Raw genomic sequence first — 24,049 nt, forward strand, 5'->3', positions numbered from 1 at the left:
TTGCCAACATTTGCTATTGTCTTTTATTTTTAGTAAGTTAAGTGACTATGGAATAGTGTATTATTATGGGTTTAATTTGTATTTCCCTCATGACTGATGTCTTTGACCAACTTTTCATGTACTCCCAGGTCTTTTGTGTATCTTCTTGGCAAAGAGTTTGTTCAAGTGTTTGCCTTTTTTAAGCATTTTGATTGTCCTTTGTTATTGATTAGTTGTTCTTTAATATTTTTCTGGCTAAAAGTTCTTTTACATTTATGTAAAGGATATATTTTCTCTCATTTTGCCTTTTCATTTTCTTCACATTGTCTTGATGAGATGAGCAGAAGTTGAAAAAACTTTTTAAAGACCATTTGATAAGTTTTTTCTTTTACAGTCAGTGTTTTTTTGTGACTCTAGGAAATTTTTACCTACCCCAAAGTTGCAAAAATATTCCCTTATGTCCTTTTCTAGAGGGGTTATAGTTTTAGTTTTTAACTTTTAGGTCTCTGAGCTATCTTAGGTCAATATTTATGGGTATCTGGCTGTCCCATCATCATTTGTTAAAAGGGCTTTTCATCCTTCATTGAATTGTCTGGGTTCCTTTGTGAAAAGTCAGTTGTAATTTTGTGGGTCTGTTTCTGAGCTCTCTCTCCTTTCTGCCTTGTTGATCTAACTTGTTCATTCTCATTAAATGACACTATTGGAATTTCAGCATCTTTAGTAGCTTCCCATCCTTTTCTGGGAGGATGATCCTTTCTTATCAGTTGGAATTCAGGGCAATTACGCTGTGGGTTCATCACTGTGGCATACATTTCCACCAAATGCAGAATATCACTGATGGATGACTGACAGGAATTTTGCAGGTGGACTGTGTTTTGCAGTTGGATGACTTCAGTTTGTTCAGACATGAGAAATTTGGTGTCATACATTCCATTTCACTGCAATTTAGGTCATAGAGTCATGCTGAAAAGAAACACATATGAAGGCATGAGTGAGCACCGACTACAGAGCAGCCCCAAAACTAGTAAATTGGGAAGAACAGTAGATTGACTGAAATTCCAATTATTTCACACGACTGAGCCTCACTGTTGTTTAAAATAGCAGTGCTTTAGGATTGCTTTTTCTTGGTTCCCCACAGAGGCTTGTTTTGTTTGGTTGTTTGTTTGATCCTCCCGAAAGGTACACAGCATCAGCATCTTTGGGGAAGACAGAAATTAAGTTATTTTTCAAAATGAAAATAATAGAAAAAAATTCTGTATATGTTCCATTGCTGAGAATTAGGACATTTTAAGAAAAGTTGTAATAACACATCAAAAAGATGTTCCTTCTCTCTCCTTCCTCACCTGGCCTGTCCCAGGGCAGGGTTTGGGGCAGAAGGTCTTTCCTTCATCTCTATGGGACCCTGGCTCTCAACCAGAGCATCTCCATAGGCTCAAGTATTGATTCTCCTCAGTTGGACCATCCATCCCACTGATGGAAGAGCAAGGCCTATAAGGTTTCCTGTGTATCTCACCCAGACCAGCCAGGATCCACTCTTTCATGTGGATGAGCCGTGCTCATTGTAGACAAAATAAAATGAACTAAGAACCACCCACTTCTCCTCCACCCCCCACTCTCAGGATAAGGGAACACCAGGTACCATCTTAAAGCCAGGTACTAACTTGCATCACATATTCAAATTATTCTTGTTCTTAAACAACACCGAAAGCAAATTTGAAGATTATGCTTGCCCCTTTGGAGGAAGATGATTAAAACTTCCAAAGTTTCTTTAACCTATACAAGGTGCAAAATACCATCAAGATATCAGGTGGGCAGTTCCTGTTGCTGCCCTGTAGACCCCTATAGTGCTTTCACACTAATCTGTCAGGAGCTTTATGCCATTTATTCCTATGGCAGAACATTTCTGCGATATTCATTTAAAAGCCTTCTATATAATTTAGTACAAGAAAGCCAATTGTGTAGTCTTGACTCAGACTTTGTGTTAAAAAGCATTCATCATGTGCGCTTCCATGTAAGAGGAATTTAAACTCTCCTCTTCGTTAGGAGACCTGCCTGCAGTAGAATTAAAATAGCTTCTCCCTGAATGGGAACACTGACTTGGCAAAGATCAGGAGCAGTCATTCAAGAGGAATGTAATCAGAATACTTGAAATTTAAATTAGCTTGTAATCTGACTTTGAAAATAAAGTGAAAGAAAAGCCCAAGAAAGTTTCCTTTAAGGGGAATTAATGTCCTTCAAATCACTTCCAGTTTCAAAGCTAATAACATACACATGATAAAGGTAGTATGCAGTGAAGCTTATCTTTTCCAGGTGCTTGTTCTACCCGATACACTGATACTGGGCTTAGGAAAGGTGCCCTGCATAGACAGAACCCACACCTGAAGAAATGACTTTCAAGCATCACCAGAAATTTACAGACTCTTCAGTTCTCTTGGGAGGGACAGCAGTTTCCTTTATTGTGTCGATAAAGCGCACACTGTCAACCCAAGCAAGAACCTTAAATAAGTGACACAGATTTTCGATTTTACTTAGAAACTATTCAGATGGTCATATTTTCAAAGGATTCTTTCACTTCAAATAAGTTCTTCCTCATTCTTGAAGAACATAGTATTTTTTCTGCTCAAATCACTGAGTGGTAAACTTTCCAGGAAAATGCATGCGTGCTCAGTTGCTTCAGTCGTATCCAACTCTTTGCGACCCCATGGACCATAGCCCACCAGTCTCCTCTGTCCATGGGATTCTCCAGGCAAGAATACTGAACTGAGTTGCCATTTCCTCTTCCAGGGGATCTTCCCGACCCAGAGATTGAACCAGCATCTCCTGTGTCTCCTGCATTGCAGGTGGATTCTTTACCGCTGAGCCACTGGGGAAGCCTTTCCAGGAGAATAACACTTGTTAAATGAAAAAGCTTCCCTAAGTATTATCCCTGCCTTGAACAGGATTACGTAATGAAAAGTTGATTCTTTGCTGTAAAAGGAAATTTAGAAAAGATCCCTACGTATGAAAATAGAAATAAGAGGAATCTAGGCAATCTAGATTCAGAAAACCAGTCACCATTTATGAAGAACTTCACAGTCAAAAAGAAACTGGGAGGTGATTATTTTCAGTAAGGAAAAAAAAAGTCTTGACTTTTGACATACAGGTAATTACACACTTAACAGTATAGGTAGAACAGAGCTCACTTTGCTTCAAGGCAAATTTCTGTTAAGTAAATCCCATTTGCACTTTAATTTCTATTGTAGAACTTTAAAAATTGGTCCCCAGATATAACAAAATTGCCTGTAAAATCTACACACATAAATGGAAATATCTTTCTAACAAAACCTTGGAACCATTGTCTGTTAATGATACTGAGCTGTGATTTGCAAGACTTTTTAAACTGTGAGGGTAAAAATAGTCAGTTTAGGCACATACTGAAAGGTGACTGCTTTGCTTTCAAAGTGAGTCACTCACTTTGTCCGACTCTGCGACCCCAAGGACTGTAGCCTGCCAGGTTCCTCTGTCCATGGAATTCTCCAGGCAAGAATACTAGAGTGGGTTGCCACGCCCTTCTCCAGGGGATCTTCCCAACCCAGGGACTGAACCCAGGTCTCCTGCATTGCAGGCAGATTCTTGACATTTTGAGCTATCTAAGAGGCCCCTGCTTTGCTCTACCTTATTTTAAACTTAATTCTCACTGGAGGAGTGGCAGTCCATGCTTCCAAAACCTGCCAGAGTTCTGGTCAATCTTCAGTGATGCTAATGTTTCTGCCTTTATATCCAAAGAAATTCTTTTCTTTTTTCTCCATCACTGAACCTTCCTGGCTTCTTTCCAGGCATTTGAACCTGGACATATCTTTTAAGTACATAAGGGTGCCTTTAGGTAAAAGGAGAGAATTATCCAGATGACTTAGGAAAGGAATATCTGAGTCGTAGTGAGCAGTGAGTCCTTGCTCCAGCGTCAGCTGAGGCTCTAATGCCTAATAAGCATCAACAGATTGACAATCCAGGCTGAACCTTTGGTTCCCACTCTACTGGTTTGACTTCTGGCTCAGAACAATTAGCACATCAGAATCATGGTCACTGAAGTTGCTACTTGCTAGCTGGTTAGCAAAGCTGAGTTGTATCCTATATACTGCCAGGAGAACAGAGTCACTGACCCTGGGGAGGCAGCGGGCACCTCAGAGCCTGAGATGTTAGAGGAACCACTCCTTAAAAACTTGTTTCCTGTCATTTTTTCTTTTTCTTGGGTAGGAGTTGGGAAAAATATCAAGTTTTAATTGAAAATTTATGTTCAAAGACTTCCCTGATGGTCCTGTGGTTGAGACTTCGTGCTTCCACTTCAGGGGGCCTGGGTTCCATCCCTGGTCAGGGAACTAAGATCCTACATGCTGTGTGGTACAGCCGAAAAAAAAAAATTAAAATGGTATTTAAATTTAATAAAATTGCAAAAAGAATAAGTTATGTTCAACATTAGTAAGAGCACTGCTCCTGCTGCTGCTGCTAAGTCGCTTCACTAGTGTCTGACTCTGTGCGACCCCATAGACGGCAGCCCACCAGACTCAGCCGTCCCTGGGATTCTCCAGGCAGGAACACTGGAGTGGGTTGCCATTTCCTTCTCTAACACATGAAAGTGAAAAGTGAAAGTGAAGTCACTCAGTCATGTCCGACTCTTAGCGACCTCATGGACTGCAACCTACCAGGTTCCTCCATCCATGGGATTTTCCAGGAAAGAGTACTGAAGTGGGCTGCCATTGCCTTCTCCGAGTAAGAGCACAGTAGAAGCATTTTAAAGTTCAGGCAAGTTGACCATGCAAAGATAAAAACTACTCTCACTCTCACATTTGCCCCTAGACTTTTTCTCCATATATAGTCACAGAAATTTGTGCATATATACACAGAAATAATTTTAACAAAAGTAGGATAATATACATCGATTCAACTTTCACTTAAACTTCAACGATTCACTTTCACTTAGTCAGCTATATTTCCACTTAATAAATATTCCTCTGGAGTATAACTTTGAAATAGCTTTGAAATGAAATATTCCATTCATTTTATTTATACACCATCATTTATGTAATGGCTCTTGTTGAATGATCTTTTCTTTTTGCTCTATAATAAAGGATACTATGATAAATTCTTTACTTGCATTTATTTGCACATATCCTGAATGGTTTGTAATTTAGCACTTGATCCCAACTATTTCTTTAGAATGAGTTTCTCAAAGTGAGTGGCCAGGGGTAAATGTATACACATTTGTAAAATTTTCAAGAAGTTTTTTCAGATTATCCCAGAAAAAAAGTTACGCCTGTATAAGGTTCATAATTTCTAGATGTTATTAATAAACTCTTAACAGTATAGCATTTCCCATCTGTGTTGTATTCAGGGTATATGGTTATTTGTTTTTATTATCTAGTCCTTTTTCTTAAGAGGGTCAGCTTTTCTAATTATGTTAATACCATTTGGCCTGGATGTTTTAATTTTGCCATCAGCCAAGTGGAGAGAACTTAAATAATGTTTGCAATACGCTGAGCATTCCCTACATGTTTTCTGTGTATATTAACTCATTTTATTACACAGCATCATCATACTTACGGTACAGATGAGAAAATTCAAGCCTGAGGGACTTAAGTAACTTATCTAAGGTTGCCAGCTGGAAGGTGGCTGCTGTTGTTTAGTCGATAAGTTATGTCCTACTCTCTTCGCCTCATGTACTGTAGCCCTCCAGGCTCCTCTGTCCGTTTTCCAGGTAAGAATACTGGAGTGAGTTGCCATTTCCTTCTCCAGGGAATCTTCCCAACCCAGGGATTGAAGCCACGTCTCCTGTGTTGGCAGATAGGCTCTTTAGCACTGGTTCCTGGGAAGCCCGGAAGATGGCTAGACTGGGATAAAAAATAATGAGACAAAAGGTGAGAAGCATATGATGGTATTATTCTAGCAATGTAATTCTCCCAAGGAGTATCCTTCAGGATGTAACCTCTGAGATTCTGCTGTGGCCCTTTTCAAGACAGCTACTCTTTGACCTCTGTCGTTATTGTAATTCAGTCGCTCAGTCATATCCAACTGTTTGCAACTCCATGCACTGCAGCACTCCAGGCTTCCTGTCCTTCATTATCTCCTGGAGTTTACTCAAATTCATTCTTTGGTCTCTACTGACTTTAAAAGTTTCATAAAGACCCCAAATGAATTTCATACCAAATTATTTTCTGTAGTTACACTTTTGTTTGGATAAAAGTCTAATCTTTCAAAGTTAGTCATGTTAAAATATATTTATGAACATTCATGCCATGCATACTTGAAGTTCTTCTATGAAGCTCTTGCTTAAAATAGTAAAAGCCTTACTGATGCAAGATTATATGTCTTGATTTTGGACAATACACATAGAATTGAATTCCAGAACTGGTACTGATACTTTATAGAACTGTTTACAACGGTAGAAAACTGCTTTTGACTGAAATGTGTAGGCATTCCACTTCAAGAGACAGAGCTGATATTTAGGACATTAATCCACTTATTGTAATTGAAGGTTTTGTAGGAATTATCCCATGGTCAGTAGAGGGAGTCTAATCTTGGGTCCTTTTGGGAGGATGGAGATTACCAATGAGGAAAACACATTCGAAACCTAAAAATGCCTGGTGGAGTTCAGGAAACTTGGTATGATCTGAGAATGGAAGGGAAGCTTTTAAGCTCAAGACAACTTCTGCCACCTAATTCATAGCTCTTATTAGATAATAATGTCTAAGTATTATTATTATATCTAATTATTGTTTGTTGTTATGTAGTCACTAAGTCATGTCCGACTCTTTTGTGACCCCATGGACTGTAGCCCGCCAGGCTCCTCTGTCCATGGGATTCTCCAGGCAAGAATACTGGAGTGGGTTGCCATTTCTTTCCCATCTAAGTATTAGATTATAATAATTATTGTATATCTAATTATATATCCATGGATTAAAATTAATAATTCATTTTGTGTATGTGTAGGACCAACCATGCTGTTGCTGTTGTTTAGGTTCTAAGGCATGTCCTACTCTCTGTGACCTGATGGATTGCGGCACACCAGGCCTCCCTGTCCTTCACTATCTCTGGTGTTTGCTCAAACTCATGTCCATTGAGTCAGTGATGCCATCCAACCATCTCATTCTCTGTCGTCCCCTTCTCTTGTCCTCAGTCTTTCCCAGCATCAGGGTCTGTTCCAGTGGGTCAGCTCTTTGCATCAAGTGACCAAAGTATTGGAGGTTCAGCTTCAAGCGTCAGTCCTTCCAATGAATATTCAGGGTTGATTTCCTTTAGGTGACTGGTTTGATTTCCTTGCTGTCCATAGGACTCTTAGAGTCTTCTCCAGCACCACAGTTTGAAAGCATCAGTTCTTTGGTGCTAAGCCTTCTTGATGTTACAGCTCTCACATCCATACATGACTACTGGATAAACCATAGCTTTGACATGGTTTTAGTGAAAAGAGGAGCAAAATGGAATCACCAAGCTGTTGGCACTCGGGCTTTCCACACGCTGGCCCCAGGTGCTAGAGGCCAGAAGGAATGAATGAGACACAGCAGATGTGAATTATGTGTGTAAGTCTTTTGAGGACTTCCCTGGTGACTCAGATGGTAAAGAATCTGCCTGCAATGTGGGAGACCTGGATTCAATGCCTGGGTTGGGAAGTTCCCCTGGAGAAGAGAATGGCAACCTACTCCAGTATTCTTGCCTGGGGAATCCCAGGGACTGAGGAGCCTGGCAGGCTACAGTCCACAGGATCCCAAAGAATTGGACACGACTGAGTGACTAACAAATCTTTTTGAGGATTAGTCCTACACTTAAGGGCTTCCCAGGTGGCACTAGTGGTCAAGACCGCCTGGCGATGTAGGAGACAGAAGGGACACAGGTTCGATCTTTGGGTTGAGAAGGTCCCTTGGAGGAGGACATGGCAACCCCCTCCAGTATTCTTGCCTGGAGAATTGCATGGACAGAGGAGCCTGGCGGGCTATAGTCCATGGGGTCGCAAAGTGTCGGACACGACTGAAGCACACACAAATGCACGTGGGCCTCCACATAAAAACTTTTTCATTCTTCTTCCACCATGTGATCCCTTACTCTGAGGCCTGAGAAGCAGGCTCACTCACAGGGAAACAGGCATCCCTGGGCTGATCCAGTGAAAAACTGACCTGTGATAAAGCCATTTCAAAGTCCAGAGTACTGCCCTCTTTGGCCTACTGGGCGGGCTGGAGTGACAAATGGCCCGAGAGGTTGGGACCATGTAAATCTGTACTAGGAGGATACGGCAGACAGGCCCCAGGAAATGGGGAGGGGGTCCTTGGGAGACCACCCACCATCTTGGCACTGTGGTCAGGCATCGCTGACTCATGCCGTCCACCATGCCAGGCCGGTGGGTCCTAGGAAGTCCCTCCCCAAGCAGCTATGAGCTGCCCTAGATCGTCAGCATAGAGACGGTAGAGTGTGTTTCAGATCTTTGTACGGGGGTACCCAAGGCTTCTGTACCTTAATGTGGTGACAGCTACCGCCCAGGCAAAGCAAGCCTCGTGTCAGTATCTCCAGAACTGGCCTCCTTGCAGGACTCCTTCCTGAATCCTTATGTCTCCTTGCTCCCTGCTATTTCATCTCATTTCACCAGTCCTACGAAATGAGGACCATTGGAAGAAAATGCTCTAGGTTCCCCCAGAAGAGTGCTAATAAGAATGATCAGCAGGGCTTCCCTGGTGGTCCACTGGTTAAGAATCTGCCTGCCACTGCAGGGGACCCAGGTTTGACTCGTGGTCTGGGAAGATCCCACATGCCACAGAGCAACACGCACCATGCACCACAACTGCTAAAGCCCAAGGGCCCTGGTGCCTGTGTGCCCCAACAAGAGAAGCCACCGCAGTGAGAAGCCTGTGCCCCACGGCTAGAGAGCAGACCCTGCTCACCGCATCTAGAGAAAAGCCTTCACGCAGCAGCGACGACCCAGCACAGCCAAAAATTAAAGAAAGAATGATCGGCAATTAATTGTTACCCAGTTTAGAACTAATATATGGGCTCTCAGTGTTGAAAGATAAGACCTAAGAAGGGATTATTGCTTCTTTCTCTTACAAAGTGTGTTTAATGTCTTACACCAAACAGGCATGAGACAAATTAATCGAACAGCTTTTTAAAAGTGCCCCTTTTTGAGCCAGCAGTCTGTTCCATGAAGAGGAAGGCAGAGCTGTTGGCATTCCCAGATGAATGCCTGCGAGTGGTACCAGGCTGGATGCTGGCAGCCTCCAGGGATCTGTGCCTTAGGCCAAATCACTGAAGCCAATTCCTCTTGGAGTTTTAGCTCCTGATAATGATGATGGCACTTTGATAATCCATGCAGGCGCTGCTGCAAAGTAGCACCTGGGACAGTCATTTAAAGAAATTTGTGTCTGTCATATTTTCTCACGGTTGGTGTCTATATTTGCATTTCCACAGTTTTTCACTCTTTGATATATAGACCAGGAGTCTCTGTGCTTTGCTCTGACATTTATGGGCCATGCTGTTCCTTCCCTTGGATTATTCTCATACAGTTTGTGGTACCCAAAGAGGGAAGGATGAAGGATGCCCCATAGTAATTTTTTTCCCCCACAGCTACTAATTAATCTCTGGGAGGATTTGGTTCCTCACAGCAAATCATAATGCCAGGTGGCGCTAGTGGTAAAGAACCCGCCTAACAACGCAGAAGATGTAAGAAAAGCAGGTTGGATCATTGGATCGGGAAGATCCCCTGGAGAAGGAAATGGCAACCCACTCCAGTATTCTTACCTGGGAAATCCCATGGACAGAGGAGACTGGCGGGCTACAGTCCAAGGGGTCACAATGAGTCAGACATGACTGAGCACACACGTACTACTGCTACACCTCACAAACATTATGCATGTGCTAAAGGCAGGTGGAGCATGTCAGTGTTTTGTAAAAGTTTTCAAAGAAAAACCAAAACACAGCAAAGTTACAAAAATGAGAAGTTTGCATGTTATCATTGGATTGGAACTTGGATTGGTAGAACATATACCGATTTGGGGGAGTTACAAAAAAGAAGTTTTAAGAGATTTGATTAATATGATTGAAGACTGTTAATTTTGAGGAACATATTGGAAGAAAAAAATGACTTGAAGGGAAAACAAATAAATAAATATATACAAGGATAAAAGTTGCATTTGACTAGCTAACCTCTCCGCTGTGAGCCCTTTTCACATAAATGTGTCATTTAAAATTTAATCAGTCTCCTCATTACAAACCTCAACTTATATTCCATTGAAAATACTTTTTCAGATGTATGTGGCTAGTCATTCAGTCATATCCAACTTTGTGACTTCATGGAGGCCCACGAGCCTCCTCTGTCCATAGGATTCTCTAAGCAGGAATACTGGAGTGGATTGCCATTCCCTTCTCCTGGGGACCTTCCCCACCCAGGGATTGAACCCAGGTCTTCTGCATTGCAGGCAGGTTCCTTACCATCTCAGCCACCCATGAAGCCCTTTTCAGATTTATAATAGCATTTAATCTATATTACAAATCATTCACAAAATGAAATTATAAACCCTCATTTCCCAACAATTCCTTTTGAGATTGGTTCATATAGAGTCAGCTGAGGTTAGTGAATAGTACATATCCAAAAAGAAGTAGGGGAAATAATGTTTGTTAGTACAGTGAATACCAGTAATGGTTCTGTCTGCTATCAAGTCTGCTCTTGGCTTGTCACCATTGATTACTTCTTTTTTAAATTTATTTTTAATTGAAAGATAATTGCTTTAGAATATTGCTTTGGTTTCTGCCATACATCAACATGAATTATACACAGGTATACATATGTCCCCTCTCTTAAACCTCCCTCCCACCCCCTACCCTTCCCACCCCTCTAGATTGTTACAGAGCCTTGGTTTGAGTTCCCCAAGGCATACAGCAAATTTCCGCCGGCTATCTATTTTACATACGGTAGTGTATATGCTTCCATGCTACTCTCGCCATTCGTCCCACCCTCTCCTTCCTCCCCCCACCATGTCTGTAGTCTGTTCTCTGTGTCTGTGTCTCCGTTACTGCCCTGCAAATTGTTTCATCAGTACCATCTTTATAGATTCTGTTCCCATTGATTATTTCTTTTTTTTTTTTTTTTTTTTCCCATTGATTATTTCTAAATGGTGTTTCTGACAAAGCTGTGCCCTGGAGAAGTTTAGATACTTCTTTTTAGAGTAGTCTGGTACCAGGAAAGGAGGGAGACACCGTGGTGTTGTGAAAAGATAGCTGCTATGAATAACAGCTTAATTTATAACTCGCTCTGTGCCAGGGTCCACGCTGAGCGCTGAGTGCTCACAGCTCCCAGCAATGATGCTGAAGATACTTCCCGCTATTGCCTCTGAGACTCAGAGACATCCAGTCACTTGCCCCATGTCACACAGCAGGGAATAGCGGATCCCAATAGCCTGGTTGTTGGAAACCGTGCATTTCTCCTATGCCTCTCACGAGATTCAGTTTCTGAAGCTATTTTTACCAAGAAATTGTGCTGTGGGCAGATTTCTTTAATTTTTTATTTTACAGTGACTTCTGGTCCCCCTTTTCCATATCTTGTGCTTCTGAATTATTATTCATCACTGTAGTCAAATTGATGATTTTTGACACCTTGATTAGTACATTCTCAGGATAGGTGGGAATTTACATGGTATTTCAAGCTATATTGAGAGACTAGTTAGCACTTTAGGACAAATAAATGGCAAATTGCTTATCAAGGTAAATAAAAACTCCAATTTTATACCACTACCACTAATATTGTCGTACTACTGAATTTATTATTTATTCCTCCGTGCTAAAATCTGTGTTTATTTTTTTTTAATTTATTTCACTGAAGTATGGCTCAGATGGTCAAGAATCTGCCTGCAATGCAGGAGACCAGGGTTCAATCCCTGGGTCAGGAAGATCCCCTGGAGAAGAGAATGGCTATCCACTCCAGCATTCTTGCCTGGAGAATCCCATGGACAGAGGAGCCTAGCGGGCTGCAGTCCATGGGGCCGCAGAGAGTCATACATGACTGAGCGACTTAACGCACTTACAGTTGATTTGCAATGTTGTGTTAATTTCTACTGTATAGCAAAGAGATTCAGTTATACATAAATATACACTTAATTTTTCATATCCTTTGGAATCTGTTAAGTTTATTTTTAAATTTTATTTTATTGAAGTATAGCTGATTTACAGTGTCATGTTAATTTCAACTGTACCAAAGTGGTTGTTATACATAAATATACATCTTCTTTTTCATATTGTTTGGAATATAAGTTTTTTTTTAATTTATTTTGTTGAAGTATAGTTGATTTACCGTGTCATGTTAATTTCTACTGTACAGCAAAGCGATTCAGTTATACCTATATATATACACATTCTTTTTCATATTCTCTGAAATCTGTTAAGTTGAAGGAAGCTGGTCATACCATACATTGATTTAACCACTCTTTGTTTCTCTAGATTGGAAGAAAAACAAGAATGCACTTTAAAAACCACTTCTGGTTTATAAGGTGACCCATCAATCCTCACAGTGACAGGAATCAAGATGATTTTGTCTGCAGGGTTTCATTTATTAAAATTTAATTTGCTCCTGCGCTTGGCTCTGGTCGCTCTGTGCTAGCAAACTAGCTATAATTAGATTAGCAGCCTGCTAAACGCTGGTGACAGCTGAGCCTCAGAGAGCATGTGCCGGATTCCGCCCCAGCCGCTCCTCATTGGTTGCCAGCCGTGCTGCTCGCCGGTTTGATAGGTTTCCACAGAACTCTTTATGCTGCATTGGAGACACGGATACAGAAATACTCCGCTGCGTCCTGGCCACGGCCGAGGTGCTTAGCTGGTAACGTTACAGGAGGAATCGGGCACCCAGGAGAAGGCGGTCGTCTTTGTTGTGAGAGCAGGGCAGTCACCGGCTGCTGAAAGGGCTCAGGGAAAAAGTTTCAGCTCATGGTAATTACTTTGCATCTTTATCTCGCCTGCAAAACACGGCCATGCATGAAATGAAGCGTGCTCATCATGTCATCTGCTTAATTTGATCTTGCTTTTGTTAATATCACGCACCCCTCCAGCGTTCCGTCTCAAATATGCTCTCCCGGAGAAGGCTGAACTGGTAAACAACCAGCTTCTTCGTGCGGGAATCTTGTTTTTACCTGGATGCTAGAGTGCAAGTGCTGGGGAGCAAATCTTACTGATTTCTCTGCTGTTTGGGGGAGCCCGACGCTGCATCCATTTAGGTGTCTCTGGAGGTGCGTTTTGGTACCCGGGCGACTTTGTTTGCACGGGTCCGGACTCTCCTGAATAATGAGCCCTGGAGGAGAGTTCGGAGAATCACACTTTAATTAGGACAGAGCCGTGGCCCTCCTGGTGTCAGCGCAGGGTCTCAGCTTCAGAAGTAACCTCTATTGTTTCTTCAAAGATCTGTGCAGCCTTCATTTGGATGGGTTCTCTTTGTTTCCCCTTCTGTAGTTTTCATGAAGCCTCTTTCTTGTAGAGGATGTTTGCATATCCCATTCTTTCAGAGACACTGCAAGGTGTGTATTTGCCCTGTGCCAGACAGAATTTTTGACTCAGGCTTTGTTTAACAGGGATGTTGTTATGGGGAGTTGACATCACAGAAGGTGGGGTTCTTGCCACTTTGATGTTTGACAACATTTAAAAATTTCTGTTTGTGGTTGCCTGGATGATTTTGCAAATCAAACAGTAAATAATCTTGAATTCTGTAATAAAGATGTTGCATTGGGAAGGAGGAAATATTTAAACAGCCAAGGCTGAGCTTAAAGAAACGCAAGCAAATGCACTCCAAGTGTTTGCTTTTCAGCGTATCTAGAGTACAGCTACTCTGTGGAGTTCTATTTTACTGGGAAAGAGCCCCCTTGCCACTGTTTAGCCCCCAGACTTAAAAATTGATGTCCTCACTGTATCAGACGGTGGAGACCACAGAAACTTGTGTATTGAGTCACCAGTCACACGGCTGGCTGACTGCCACCATGCGTCTAGGATCGGTGGAGAACCCTGCTGGTATCTGAAAGCCGTCAAGAATTATCTCCCTACTCCTGAAAAGCCAGACATTGCCATTTAAGAATCTGGTTAAAATAATTGCTTTGAATTGAAGCTGTAATCTGGCTCAAGGCGTTCAGTGTGTTCTTTGGTGGAGGACAACTTCAGAATACTAACTGTGGTTTCCTCCCCACCCATACCTCCCAGCCCCTGCAAATTCCCTCCCTAATCCTTTCCTGGGGCATACTCTTTCTCCCACATAATGGTTTGTAAAAAAGAACAAGGAATATTGGGAAAGTTTGTCGTTTGTGGTGATAGGGTGTTGTCTGTAATAAGTTGGATGCGGTTCCTTGTCATCTGGCACCTCAGTTTTGAGATACTGTGTCTGGTGAGATGGTCAGTGGAGGAGTCCCCCTGCAGCCAGCTCTGACTTCCTCTTCGGACGCCCCGATAATGGAAACCACACCCCTGGTCACATCTCACCAGGTTGCGTAGAGGGGGCAGAGGGCATGGTCCAGTTCCTGGCTTTGCTCTTCCTCGCCTGCCTCTTCATTTTTGCCTGACCTGCTCCCTGTGCAGATGTGGAAAGTAACCTCCTACCCACAGACGGGCTTGGACCGACACTTGGGGAGGAATTAATTGATGTGATCCCATCCTTGTCTCTCCCCTTTCCTTCTCTGAATCTCATAAAACACTTCCTAAATTACCTTGGCCTTAGAGCATTCTAAGAAGTTGACTGTCTTAAAAGTAAATTATTGTTGCCCAACGTACTCCCTGTGAACCTCCCTGCGAGCATCTCGTTAGGCTCTGCATCACAGGAAGCCAAGGGAGGTGGTTCTGGCTGATGCTGACTCTCAGGCTTGGATCCTGAGACTTGCTGTGTCTAGAAGGAACTTATTAAAGATGTAAACATCAATATAACAGTGTGTGAATATTGTGTAGTGATTTACTATGATATCCTAGAAGATCTTTTAACATACACTAAAGGGGCATTTTTCTTTTCTGATAGCACCAAATAAATTGTTATTTGTGTTGTTGCAAAGTAACAAAATCTGCACTTTATCTTCAGATGAATCACATCTTAAGTTTTTTTAACTACAAGAAGGGAAATCTATGTATTTCTGAGATAAAGAAGTAAAAATTAGTGTCTGAGGCACTTGAACATTTTGTTCTTATAATTCTATAGCTCTTTATTGATGATTGACATTTCTGACCTACCAAAAATAGGTCTGTGAGCATGAACTAGAGTATAAAACATATAGTAATTTAAAAGTAAAGCATTATCTTATATAAGTGATGCTTTGTAACTTTTTCTTTTAGAGTTTTATAATCACAGTAGGAAAAATGATAATCAGATTAAAAGTGAAAAGTCCTTCCATGTAAAACTTGATGTTCCACAAAGAAGCTGAGGTGAACAGGGTCTGAAAGTTCTAGTGGAAAGAAAGGAGGAATGGTCAGTCGACACCGTGAAGTGAAGAGCTGCAGAGTTGTACCTGCAGGTGGCTTTCTGGCTGGTTCCCTGGGCAACTCTGGTATCAGAAGCACTGAGGGAGGGACTTCCCTGGTGGTCCTAGGGTTGAGACTGTGTCTTGCAATGCACAGGACTTGGATTCAGTCCCTGGTTGGGGAACTCGGATGCCACGTGCCACAGAGCCACCAAGACCCAACACAGCTAAATTAAATAAATAAATATTTTTTTTAAAAAAAAAGCACTGAAGGGAGTCTGGCATTATATTGCAGGGTTGACACTCCAAAACCTGCCTGGGCTGTGAAAATGATTTTGGAGACATTAGGCCTCTTCTAAGGGCTTCCCAGTTGGCACTAATGGTAAAGAACCTGCCTGCAGATGCAGGAGACAAAAGAGATGTGGGTTCGATCCCTGGGTTGGGAAGATTCTCTGAAGGAGGGCATGGCAACCCACTCCAGTATTCTTGCCTACGAAATCCCATGGACAGAGGAGCCTGGTAGGCTGTGGTCCATAGGGTTGCAAAGAGTCAGACTCGACTGAAGCAACTCAGCACGCATGTGTGCACTCAGTATCACTTGTGGTCTTATTTGTGGTCTGTAATAAATGTCATAAATAGAAAGTATCATGTCTTTTCTTCCTCCTATTTTTGCTTCTCAGAATGCACACTAGATTGTTGCATGAAAGTATTTTTATTTTGATAGATTTATATCATGTGGGATTCTAAAAAAAAGTTTTAATATATCCAGTAATTTAAAAATGCATCCTTGGGAGTTCTGTGGTGGTCCAGTGGTTAAGACTTTGCCTTACAATGGAGGGGGTGTGGGTTCGATCCCTGGTCAGTTAGCTAAGATACCATATGCCTTATGGCCAAAAAAACAAAACATAAAAAACAAGCAATATTGTAACAAACTCAATAAAGACTTTAAAAATAGTCCACATGAAAAAAATCTTTTAGAAAATAAAGAAATAGAAATGCTTCTTAAAGGAATCTCAAAATACCTTCCTAACTGTTGTGCTCTTAGTAATTCAGGGATAGCTTTTGAAACTGCCTGCATTGCCAGGAGTCATCATCTGCTATTGGATGCCTGTTGGTTCTTTTATTTGTTTAATTAGCTCTTTTATATACTTCAATCATTTATTTTGTATGTGGTCATTAAAGAGAAGCCCGTAAAACCTGGGCTTGGAATATAACACTTCTGTTTGACCTTACTATGATTAAGGCCTTCTGCTCTCCTTTTACATTTGACGGAATTTAGACAGATTTTCGGGGCTTCCCTGGTGGCTCAGTGGTAAAGAATCCACCTGCCAGTGCAGGAGATGTGTGTTTGATCTCTGGTCTGGGAAGATCCCCTGAAGAAGAAAATGGCAACCCACTCTATATTCTTGCCTGGAGAATCCCATGGACAGAGGAGACTGGCGGGCTACAGTCCACGGGGTTGCAAAGAGCTGGACACGACTTAGGGACTAAACAACAACCACCACCACCTTTATACTTGCTGTCTGTGGTTAAATATGTCCTTGCAAAAGTTGTCAAAGCAAGAACACTGAGCTTGTAAATGAAATGGTTATAGAAGAACTAGCGCAGTTAGGTTTACCTCCCTGTTTGTTACTGTTTTCTTTCAAGGTTATTGACCAAGTTTTAAAAGAATTGTCGTTTTCTGTTATTGTGTACAGTTAATAGCCTGCTTATTTTTGTCAAATAGAAAAGCAATAGCCGTCTCTTTTTTGCCTCTATTTTTAGCTATTTCGTGCAGTGGAGAGTACTTGAAGGGAGCAAGGATTCCCTGCGATTCCTGCCTGCAACTGGGCAAACACTTATTCCCCTCTCAGGTAAGTCAACTGCTTTGTTTTGATCCATTCTGAGCAGAAGATATTGATTCTCTCTGAAACCCATGTCAGTATGGCACTAAGACAGAGAGACAGAGGTTTCAGATACTTTGCTATCTGGCAAAAAAAAAAAAAAAAAAAAAAGGCATTCCGCTATTGAGGTCCTGCAGGACCAAAAATATTGATAAGAGTAATGATGACTTCCTTTCCCAGGGGTTTCCATGTTGTTGTTGACATGTCTTCTGGCAGTTACAGTCTTTTAAGGGCTGTGTCATATTAATAGTTACTAGTAATCTCCCTCATATCTGGAAGTACATGAATTTGAAGACAAAATGAAATGAATGAACAGTGAGAAGCACTATGTACTTGGGGAATGAGGTGCTGCTTTCTGGCTGGCCTAATGCTGTGGGGCTAGCAGCAAGTACCCTGGGGTTTGGGACACAGAGATCTCTGTGGGACAGCCTCCCACGGGAAGTCACGTCTAGAGGGCAGAACCTCGATGCCAACCAGGGGACAGGCCGAGAGGGTGGGGCAGGTATTGGAGGATGGAATGTTTGTGTCCATCCTGGGAAAGACTGAAACCAAAAGGAGAAGAGGGCGGCAGAGGATGAGATGGTTGGATGGCGTCACTGACTCAATGGACATGAGTTTGAGAAAGCTCCAGGAGATGGTGAAGGACAGGGAAGCCTGGCGTGCTGCAGTCCATTGGGTTGCAGAATCAGACATGACTGAGCAACTGAAGAATAACACAACAACATAAAGGACATTGCTGGGTGCTTTGTCCCACGGCCACACCACTACCAGATTCCTTCCTGATGGTGAGCGTGGAAGCTTCCTATATCCAGACACATCTTCTCATGATGGAGCTGAGGAAGTGGCTGAGCAGAGATCAGTGTCTAGGGGCTTCCTCCGCTTTGACAGAGGGACTGAGATCCCAGCGTCACCAAATGAGGTTGGGGATATTTAGGAAAGAGAGGCAGCTCTCTGGTTAACACAGGTCTGCAGGGACCTGACAGGTGGTGAAAGCAACCCTTATGAAATCACTAAGTTTGAGCCTTGGTGTCCATGTCTCCGAGTGACCACGTGCTTTGGTTTCATTGCCAGCCTTCCTCCAGCCTCTTTGCCAGCATTCATATGTAACACACCTTTTTACCTGGACAGCATACCATGCATTTTATAGTTGTTTATTATTGCATCATGCAGAACTTTATTGGGTAGATGGTGTTGGCCTCCAGCAGTCTCAGCATCTAACTCAGGCTGACAGATAAGAATCAGCTCCTGCCTAGTGGAATTCTACAATGTGTGGAAAGAGAGATTCAAGAAAAAGCCAACAACACGTATCAGTGATCTACCCTGAAATCCATCAATGTTATCACCATGTCACCTTATCCCAGATGTGAGAAGCTCTGACATGAAAGCCTTGGGCTCCTTTTGGCTGGAGGAAACTCAGCGTCTCCTGTTCCCAGCCCCGAGGTCATAGAAAGGCACCTGGTCACAGGTGGGTTTTATGGAGGTTGCCTCCAACAGAACCTGTCTTCCCAACTCCACTTGTTCTAGGAACCCACCCCTCTTGATTTGCACTCAAGTGCAGAGTTTTCTGGAATATGAGACTTTCAAGTGCTAAAAGCAGGACAAGTCCCCAGCAACAAGGGGCGTCTTCATCCCTCTTATGATTCCCTGTACCATCCCTCTCCCCTCCACCCAACAGCTGGCTCCTGACAGTAAGGGAATTGGCTGCCCAGGTGACGCAAGTGGTAAACAACCTGCCTGCCAGTGCAGGAGACAGAAGAGATGTGGATTTGATCCCTGGGTCGGAAGATCCCCTGGAGGAGGAAATGGCCGTACCCTTTAGTATTCTTGCCTGGAGAATCCCATGGAGGAGCCTGGAGGGCTGCAGTCCATAGAGTTGCAAAGAGTCAGACACGACTGAACACACATGCACAGTAACCAGGAAAGTACCGGGCGTGGGAGGCAGAGTAGACACAGGTGTAACAGCTCCTCCGCTTACTGGCCCTGCCAGTGGCTTTCACCTCAAGCCTCAGTTACCCACATCACAAGTAAGAATACAGATACACTCCTAAGGATTTGGAGAAGGTCACATGGCAGCCACGGGAAGTGTCAGGGCACGTGTAGGCCTGGAAGAGTAGGGCCACTCTTCCTGCCTCCTGGGTAGGCTGCCTGGAGGAGATAGTGAGTTACCTTCACAGACATCATTGTCTTTAGCTTTGTCAGTATTACTGTTTGGCCAGATCTTGCATCGGAGAGATGAGAAAGGAGTCAACCCTGTCAGTCATTAACACGGTGTCGCCAGGTTGTAAGCTCTGGCTCTGGGCCCCTGTGTCTAATTCTCAAATAATGCCAAGTCACTGTGTGCTGCTGCTGCTGCTGCTAAGTCGCTTCAGTCGTGTCCGACTCTGTGCGACCCCATAGAAGGCAGCCCACGAGGCTCCCCCGTCCCTGGGATTCTCCAGGCAAGAACACTGGAGTGGGTTGCTATTTCCTTCTCCAATGCATGAAAGTGAAAAGTGAAAGTGAAGTCGCTCAGTCGTGTCTGACTCTTCACAACCCCATGGACTGCAGCCCACCAGGCTCCTCTGTCCATGGGATTTTCCAGGCAAGAGTACTGGAGTGGGGTGCCATTGCCTTCTCCCATTGTGTGCTAGTTACTTTAAATTGTTTTTGTATCAGTTTTCTCTTAGCTAAGCTAGAAACAGACAAAAAGTACTCTAGAGATTGCTATGAAAAGCATAGTTTCTGTCTTATTGTACAAATGTTTTCAGTTGTTTTAGGCTATTGTCACTTGTAAAGTTTGTTAAAACTTTGTTCTTTTCTGAGTTTACAAATGCCAAATAAGTCGCCTTATGAAGAATATGTATTATTATTGTCATTAACATTTCTCACCACTCCTCGATGGGTTCATTTAAGATTATTATGTTTTAAAAGTACAAGATGGGTCTTTTTTTTTTGAAAATGGTCCCTTCTTTAAGGAAACTAAAAGAGAAAAGGCAGGCATAAAATGACCTTATCATGTTCTTTGGGTCAAACTGTTGAGTGTTTTCAGCCTAGAAGCTCAGTGCTCCTGTGTAATGTGTATGTGAGTCACTTTTCTGGGGACACACAGCCACCAACCTTTGTGCGTTATTCATGTGATTGAATTTCAGGAAGTAAGTTATAATGTTCCCTTTGGTTGTAGTTGCTTGTTATCTTAATCAAACTTAAGTAATTGATAAAGTCAGTCTTCTCCCAGAAAGTCACCTTTCTCAAAACCTCTCGGGATGGAGTTTCGTTCCTTTAGAGCGTGAGTGCTGGGGACTTGAGATTGCTGGCAGCAGAAACAACCTTGCACGTTTGTTTGTGTGTTAAATGGCCCTGACCGGGCATACCTGCTAGCTTTCCACATCACTTCTTCTCCATCTCAGTGTCTCACGAAGCTGGTCATCTGCAGAAAGGAATCTAGTTCTTGTCCCTGACTCATCTACCTTTCATGCCCTCATCTCTGACTTCTGCCTTTTCCCACATCAGCTCTCTGCCAGGCGAGTGACTCCGACCGAGCTCAGGTTACACCAGGCCTGTCGGGTGGCTCCTCGAAACTGGCAAGGCTGACCTTGAGCAGGTCTACTGGGGCCAGGGAGAGCCAGCCGCCAACAAGAACCTGACCTGGCTCACTGCCTTTTAGAAAAGAAGAGGGAGATGGGGAGAACCTCTGGAAATAGCAGCTGGGATTTCAGTTGTTTTATTCCTCTCATAAAAATTGTATAGACTTTTGGGAGAATAGAAATAGGGATATTCCCCTCTCCAAAATAAAACTCTAGGACTTCCCTGGTGGCCCAGTGCTTAAGACGTCACCTTCCAATGCAGTGGGTGCAAGTTCCATCCCTGGTCAGGGAGCTAAGATCCCCCATGCCTTGTGGCCAAAATAAAAAACATAAAACACGAGCAATATGGTAACAAATTCAATAACGACTTTAAAAATGGTCCACATAAAAAAATCTTTAAAAAAATATATAAATAAATAAAGTTTATATATATAAAGTTTATTAAAAAATCCTCTATTTGTGAGGATTTAGCACACATTTCGGAGAAGGCAATGGCACCCCACTCCAGTACTCTTGCCTGGAAAATCCCATGGACAGAGGAGCCTGGTGGGCTGCAGTCCATGGGGTCACAAAGAGTCAGACACGACTGAGCGACTTCACTTTCACTTTTCACTTTCATGCCTTGGAGAAGGAAATGGCAATGCACTCCAGTGTTCTTGCCTGGAGAATCCCAGGGAAGGGGGAGCCTGGTGGGCTGCTGTCTGTGGGGTCGCACAGAGTCAGAAATGACTGAAGCGACTTAGCAGCAGCAGCACACATTTATTATGAAATTCAAGAAGCCACTATTGATTGCAATTTAAATTATTAAATTACCAATTAAGTGATTTGGCATACTTAAAATGCTCTTTTCTTAAATGAAAGACATATTCTGTAGGTTGCTGTGTATATAGTTTGTTGTTCATTATTAATGTCTGTTACATTGTAAGTCAGTTCATTGTCAATGTAGTTTTTTTCTGCAAGGAGTAGCAGAAAAGTTAAGGCTGTTGTCTATGGAAGGCCTGCTCTGGAGCGGGGGTCACAGCCCCCCTGCAGTCTTCACATGTCCTGTAGATTAGTCTTTGTGGTTTAGACAATGGCACAAGAATCAAAGAGGTTAACCTCATACAGAGGGTGACCATGTGACCAGACACACGCTGGATATAACACCCAGGTCCACCTTGACTCTTTTGTCAGACCCCAGACCTGAATATCATTGCTTACTGATAGAGTCATAAATGGAATGGGAAGATTGGTTGAGGAAAATTGGGCTATGGGGAAAGGAGTGGGAAAGTTTCCAGAGAACACAGCTGCCTGGTGGAATATTATGAGACCTTAGAAGCCAGAGGCTTCCCTGGAGGCTCAGTGGTAAAGAATTCACCTGCAGTGCAGAAGATGCAGGTTCGATCCCTGGATTGAGAAGATCTCCTGGAGTAGGAAATGGCAACCCACTTCAGTATTCTTACCTGAAAAATTCCATGGACAAAGGACCCTGGCATGGGCTACATTCCATGGGGTTACAAAAGGGTCAGAGATTACTGAATGACTGAGCATACATGCTGGAAACCAGGCCAAGTTCTCAATGAATAACAAAAGGGAAGAGGCCAAAAAGTCAAGTGATAAAGAGGGCGTCAGAGCAGGTGCATGAGAGAGAGAGGAAGACACCTTCAGAGTGATCAGACCCTCCTGTCTGGTCTGTTCTCCAGCCTGCTGGGTGTCTGCTGCATCACTGTGATTGAGAAAGCATTTGTGTGTTTTGAATACTGACATTCAAAACCACATGACACTGCTCAGGACTGTGTGATCCTTGAGCACTGGAGTATCCTCTCCATGCTGGTCTTTCTTCAGTAGCCCAATGCTGTGGTCTCAGTGGGTGTGTGTCCCTCCCCAGATTCCTACGCTGAACTCTGGGTGGCTCCTGTGATGGTGTTAGGAGCTGGGGCCTCCAGGCAGTGCTGGAGTCCTGAGGGTGGGGCCCTCCTGAATGAGATTAGTGCCCTCTACAGAAAACGCTCCAAGGAGAAGCCCCACCACTTCTGCCATGTGAGGACACAGTGGGGAGGCTGCAGCCAAGAAGAGATCCCCACCGGAACACAACCATGCTGGCCCCGTGATCCTGGATGTCCAGCCTCCACAACTATGGGAAATAAACATTTGTTGTTCATAAGCCACCCAGTCTATGGCATTTGATATATATATAATATATACATATTATATATATAGTAGCCAAAACATAAGTAAGACACCTAGGATAAAGGTAGTTGCTATATAATACAGGGAGCCCAGCCTGCCACTCTGATGGCCTAGAGGTGTGGGGTAGGGGGAGGGGAGGGAAGCTTAACAGGGAGGGGATACATATGTATAATTATGTCTCAATCACATTGCTGTACAGCAGAAAACAACACAACACTGTAAAGTAATTTTCCTCCAATTAAAAACTAAATTTAAATGGATAAGAAAGCTATGGTACATATACACAATGGAGTATTACTCAGCCATTAAAAAGAAAACATTTGAATCAGTTCTAATGAGGTGGATGAAACTGGAGCCTATTATACAGAGTGAAGTAAGCCAGAAGGAAAAACACCAATACAGTATACTAACGCGTATATATGGAATTTAGAAAGATGGTAACAATAACCCTATGTACAAGACAGCAAAAGAGACACTGATGTATAGAACAGTCTTATGGACTCTAGGGGAGAGGGAGAGGGTGGGAAGATTTGGGAGAATGGCATTGAAACATGTAAAATATCATGTATGAAATGAGATGCCAGTCCAGGTTCGATGCATGATACTGGATGCTTGGGGCTAGTGCACTGGGACGACCCAGAGGGATGGTATGGGGAGGGAGGAGGGAGGAGGGTTCAGGATGGGGAACACATGTATACCTGTGGCGGATTCATTTTGATATTTGGCAAAACTAATACAATTATGTAAAGCTTAAAAATTAAAAAAAAAAAGATGTAGTTAAATATTCATTTCTGTTATTTTGTTAGGTGCTGGGTTCACAGATAAAACAGAAAACCTGAAAATCCTCCTAATCTGAGTTTCTTCTTTGGGGACTTCCTCCTATTTGGCAGAGGAGGTGAAATTCTTTCTTGCACCTGGTCTTTTTGGGTGTTTGGACAGACTTACTCTTGTAGGTTCATCCGAGCCTAAGATGTTGGATCTCTTGCTTTTACTTGAGTCTCATGGGCCTGATGCTCCGAAAGACAGACTTAGA

At 42.9% G+C, this 24,049-nt stretch overlaps 1 protein-coding gene across 3 annotated transcripts in view; it reads left to right on the forward strand.

Moving 5' to 3' along the window:
* The window catches only part of FAM110B (family with sequence similarity 110 member B), a 142,214-nt gene that overhangs the window by 56,963 nt on the left and 61,202 nt on the right, over positions 1 to 24,049 (forward strand). For 2 of the 3 annotated variants that reach the window (XM_027561023.1, XM_027561022.1), the window contains one exon: positions 17,166 to 17,254. Coding sequence is in view for 1 of the 3 variants with exons in the window: in XM_027561022.1 (XP_027416823.1) it covers positions 17,166 to 17,254 (89 nt within the window). In the remaining 2 variants the exon portion in view is untranslated. Of the gene's footprint in view, positions 1 to 12,707; positions 12,910 to 17,165; positions 17,255 to 24,049 lie in introns of those variants that run through there. The other variant, XM_027561024.1, reaches the window with a different exon arrangement.

Source organism: Bos indicus x Bos taurus, chromosome 14 (assembly GCF_003369695.1).
Source record: "Bos indicus x Bos taurus breed Angus x Brahman F1 hybrid chromosome 14, Bos_hybrid_MaternalHap_v2.0, whole genome shotgun sequence".
Classification (NCBI taxonomy): domain Eukaryota; kingdom Metazoa; phylum Chordata; class Mammalia; order Artiodactyla; family Bovidae; genus Bos; species Bos indicus x Bos taurus.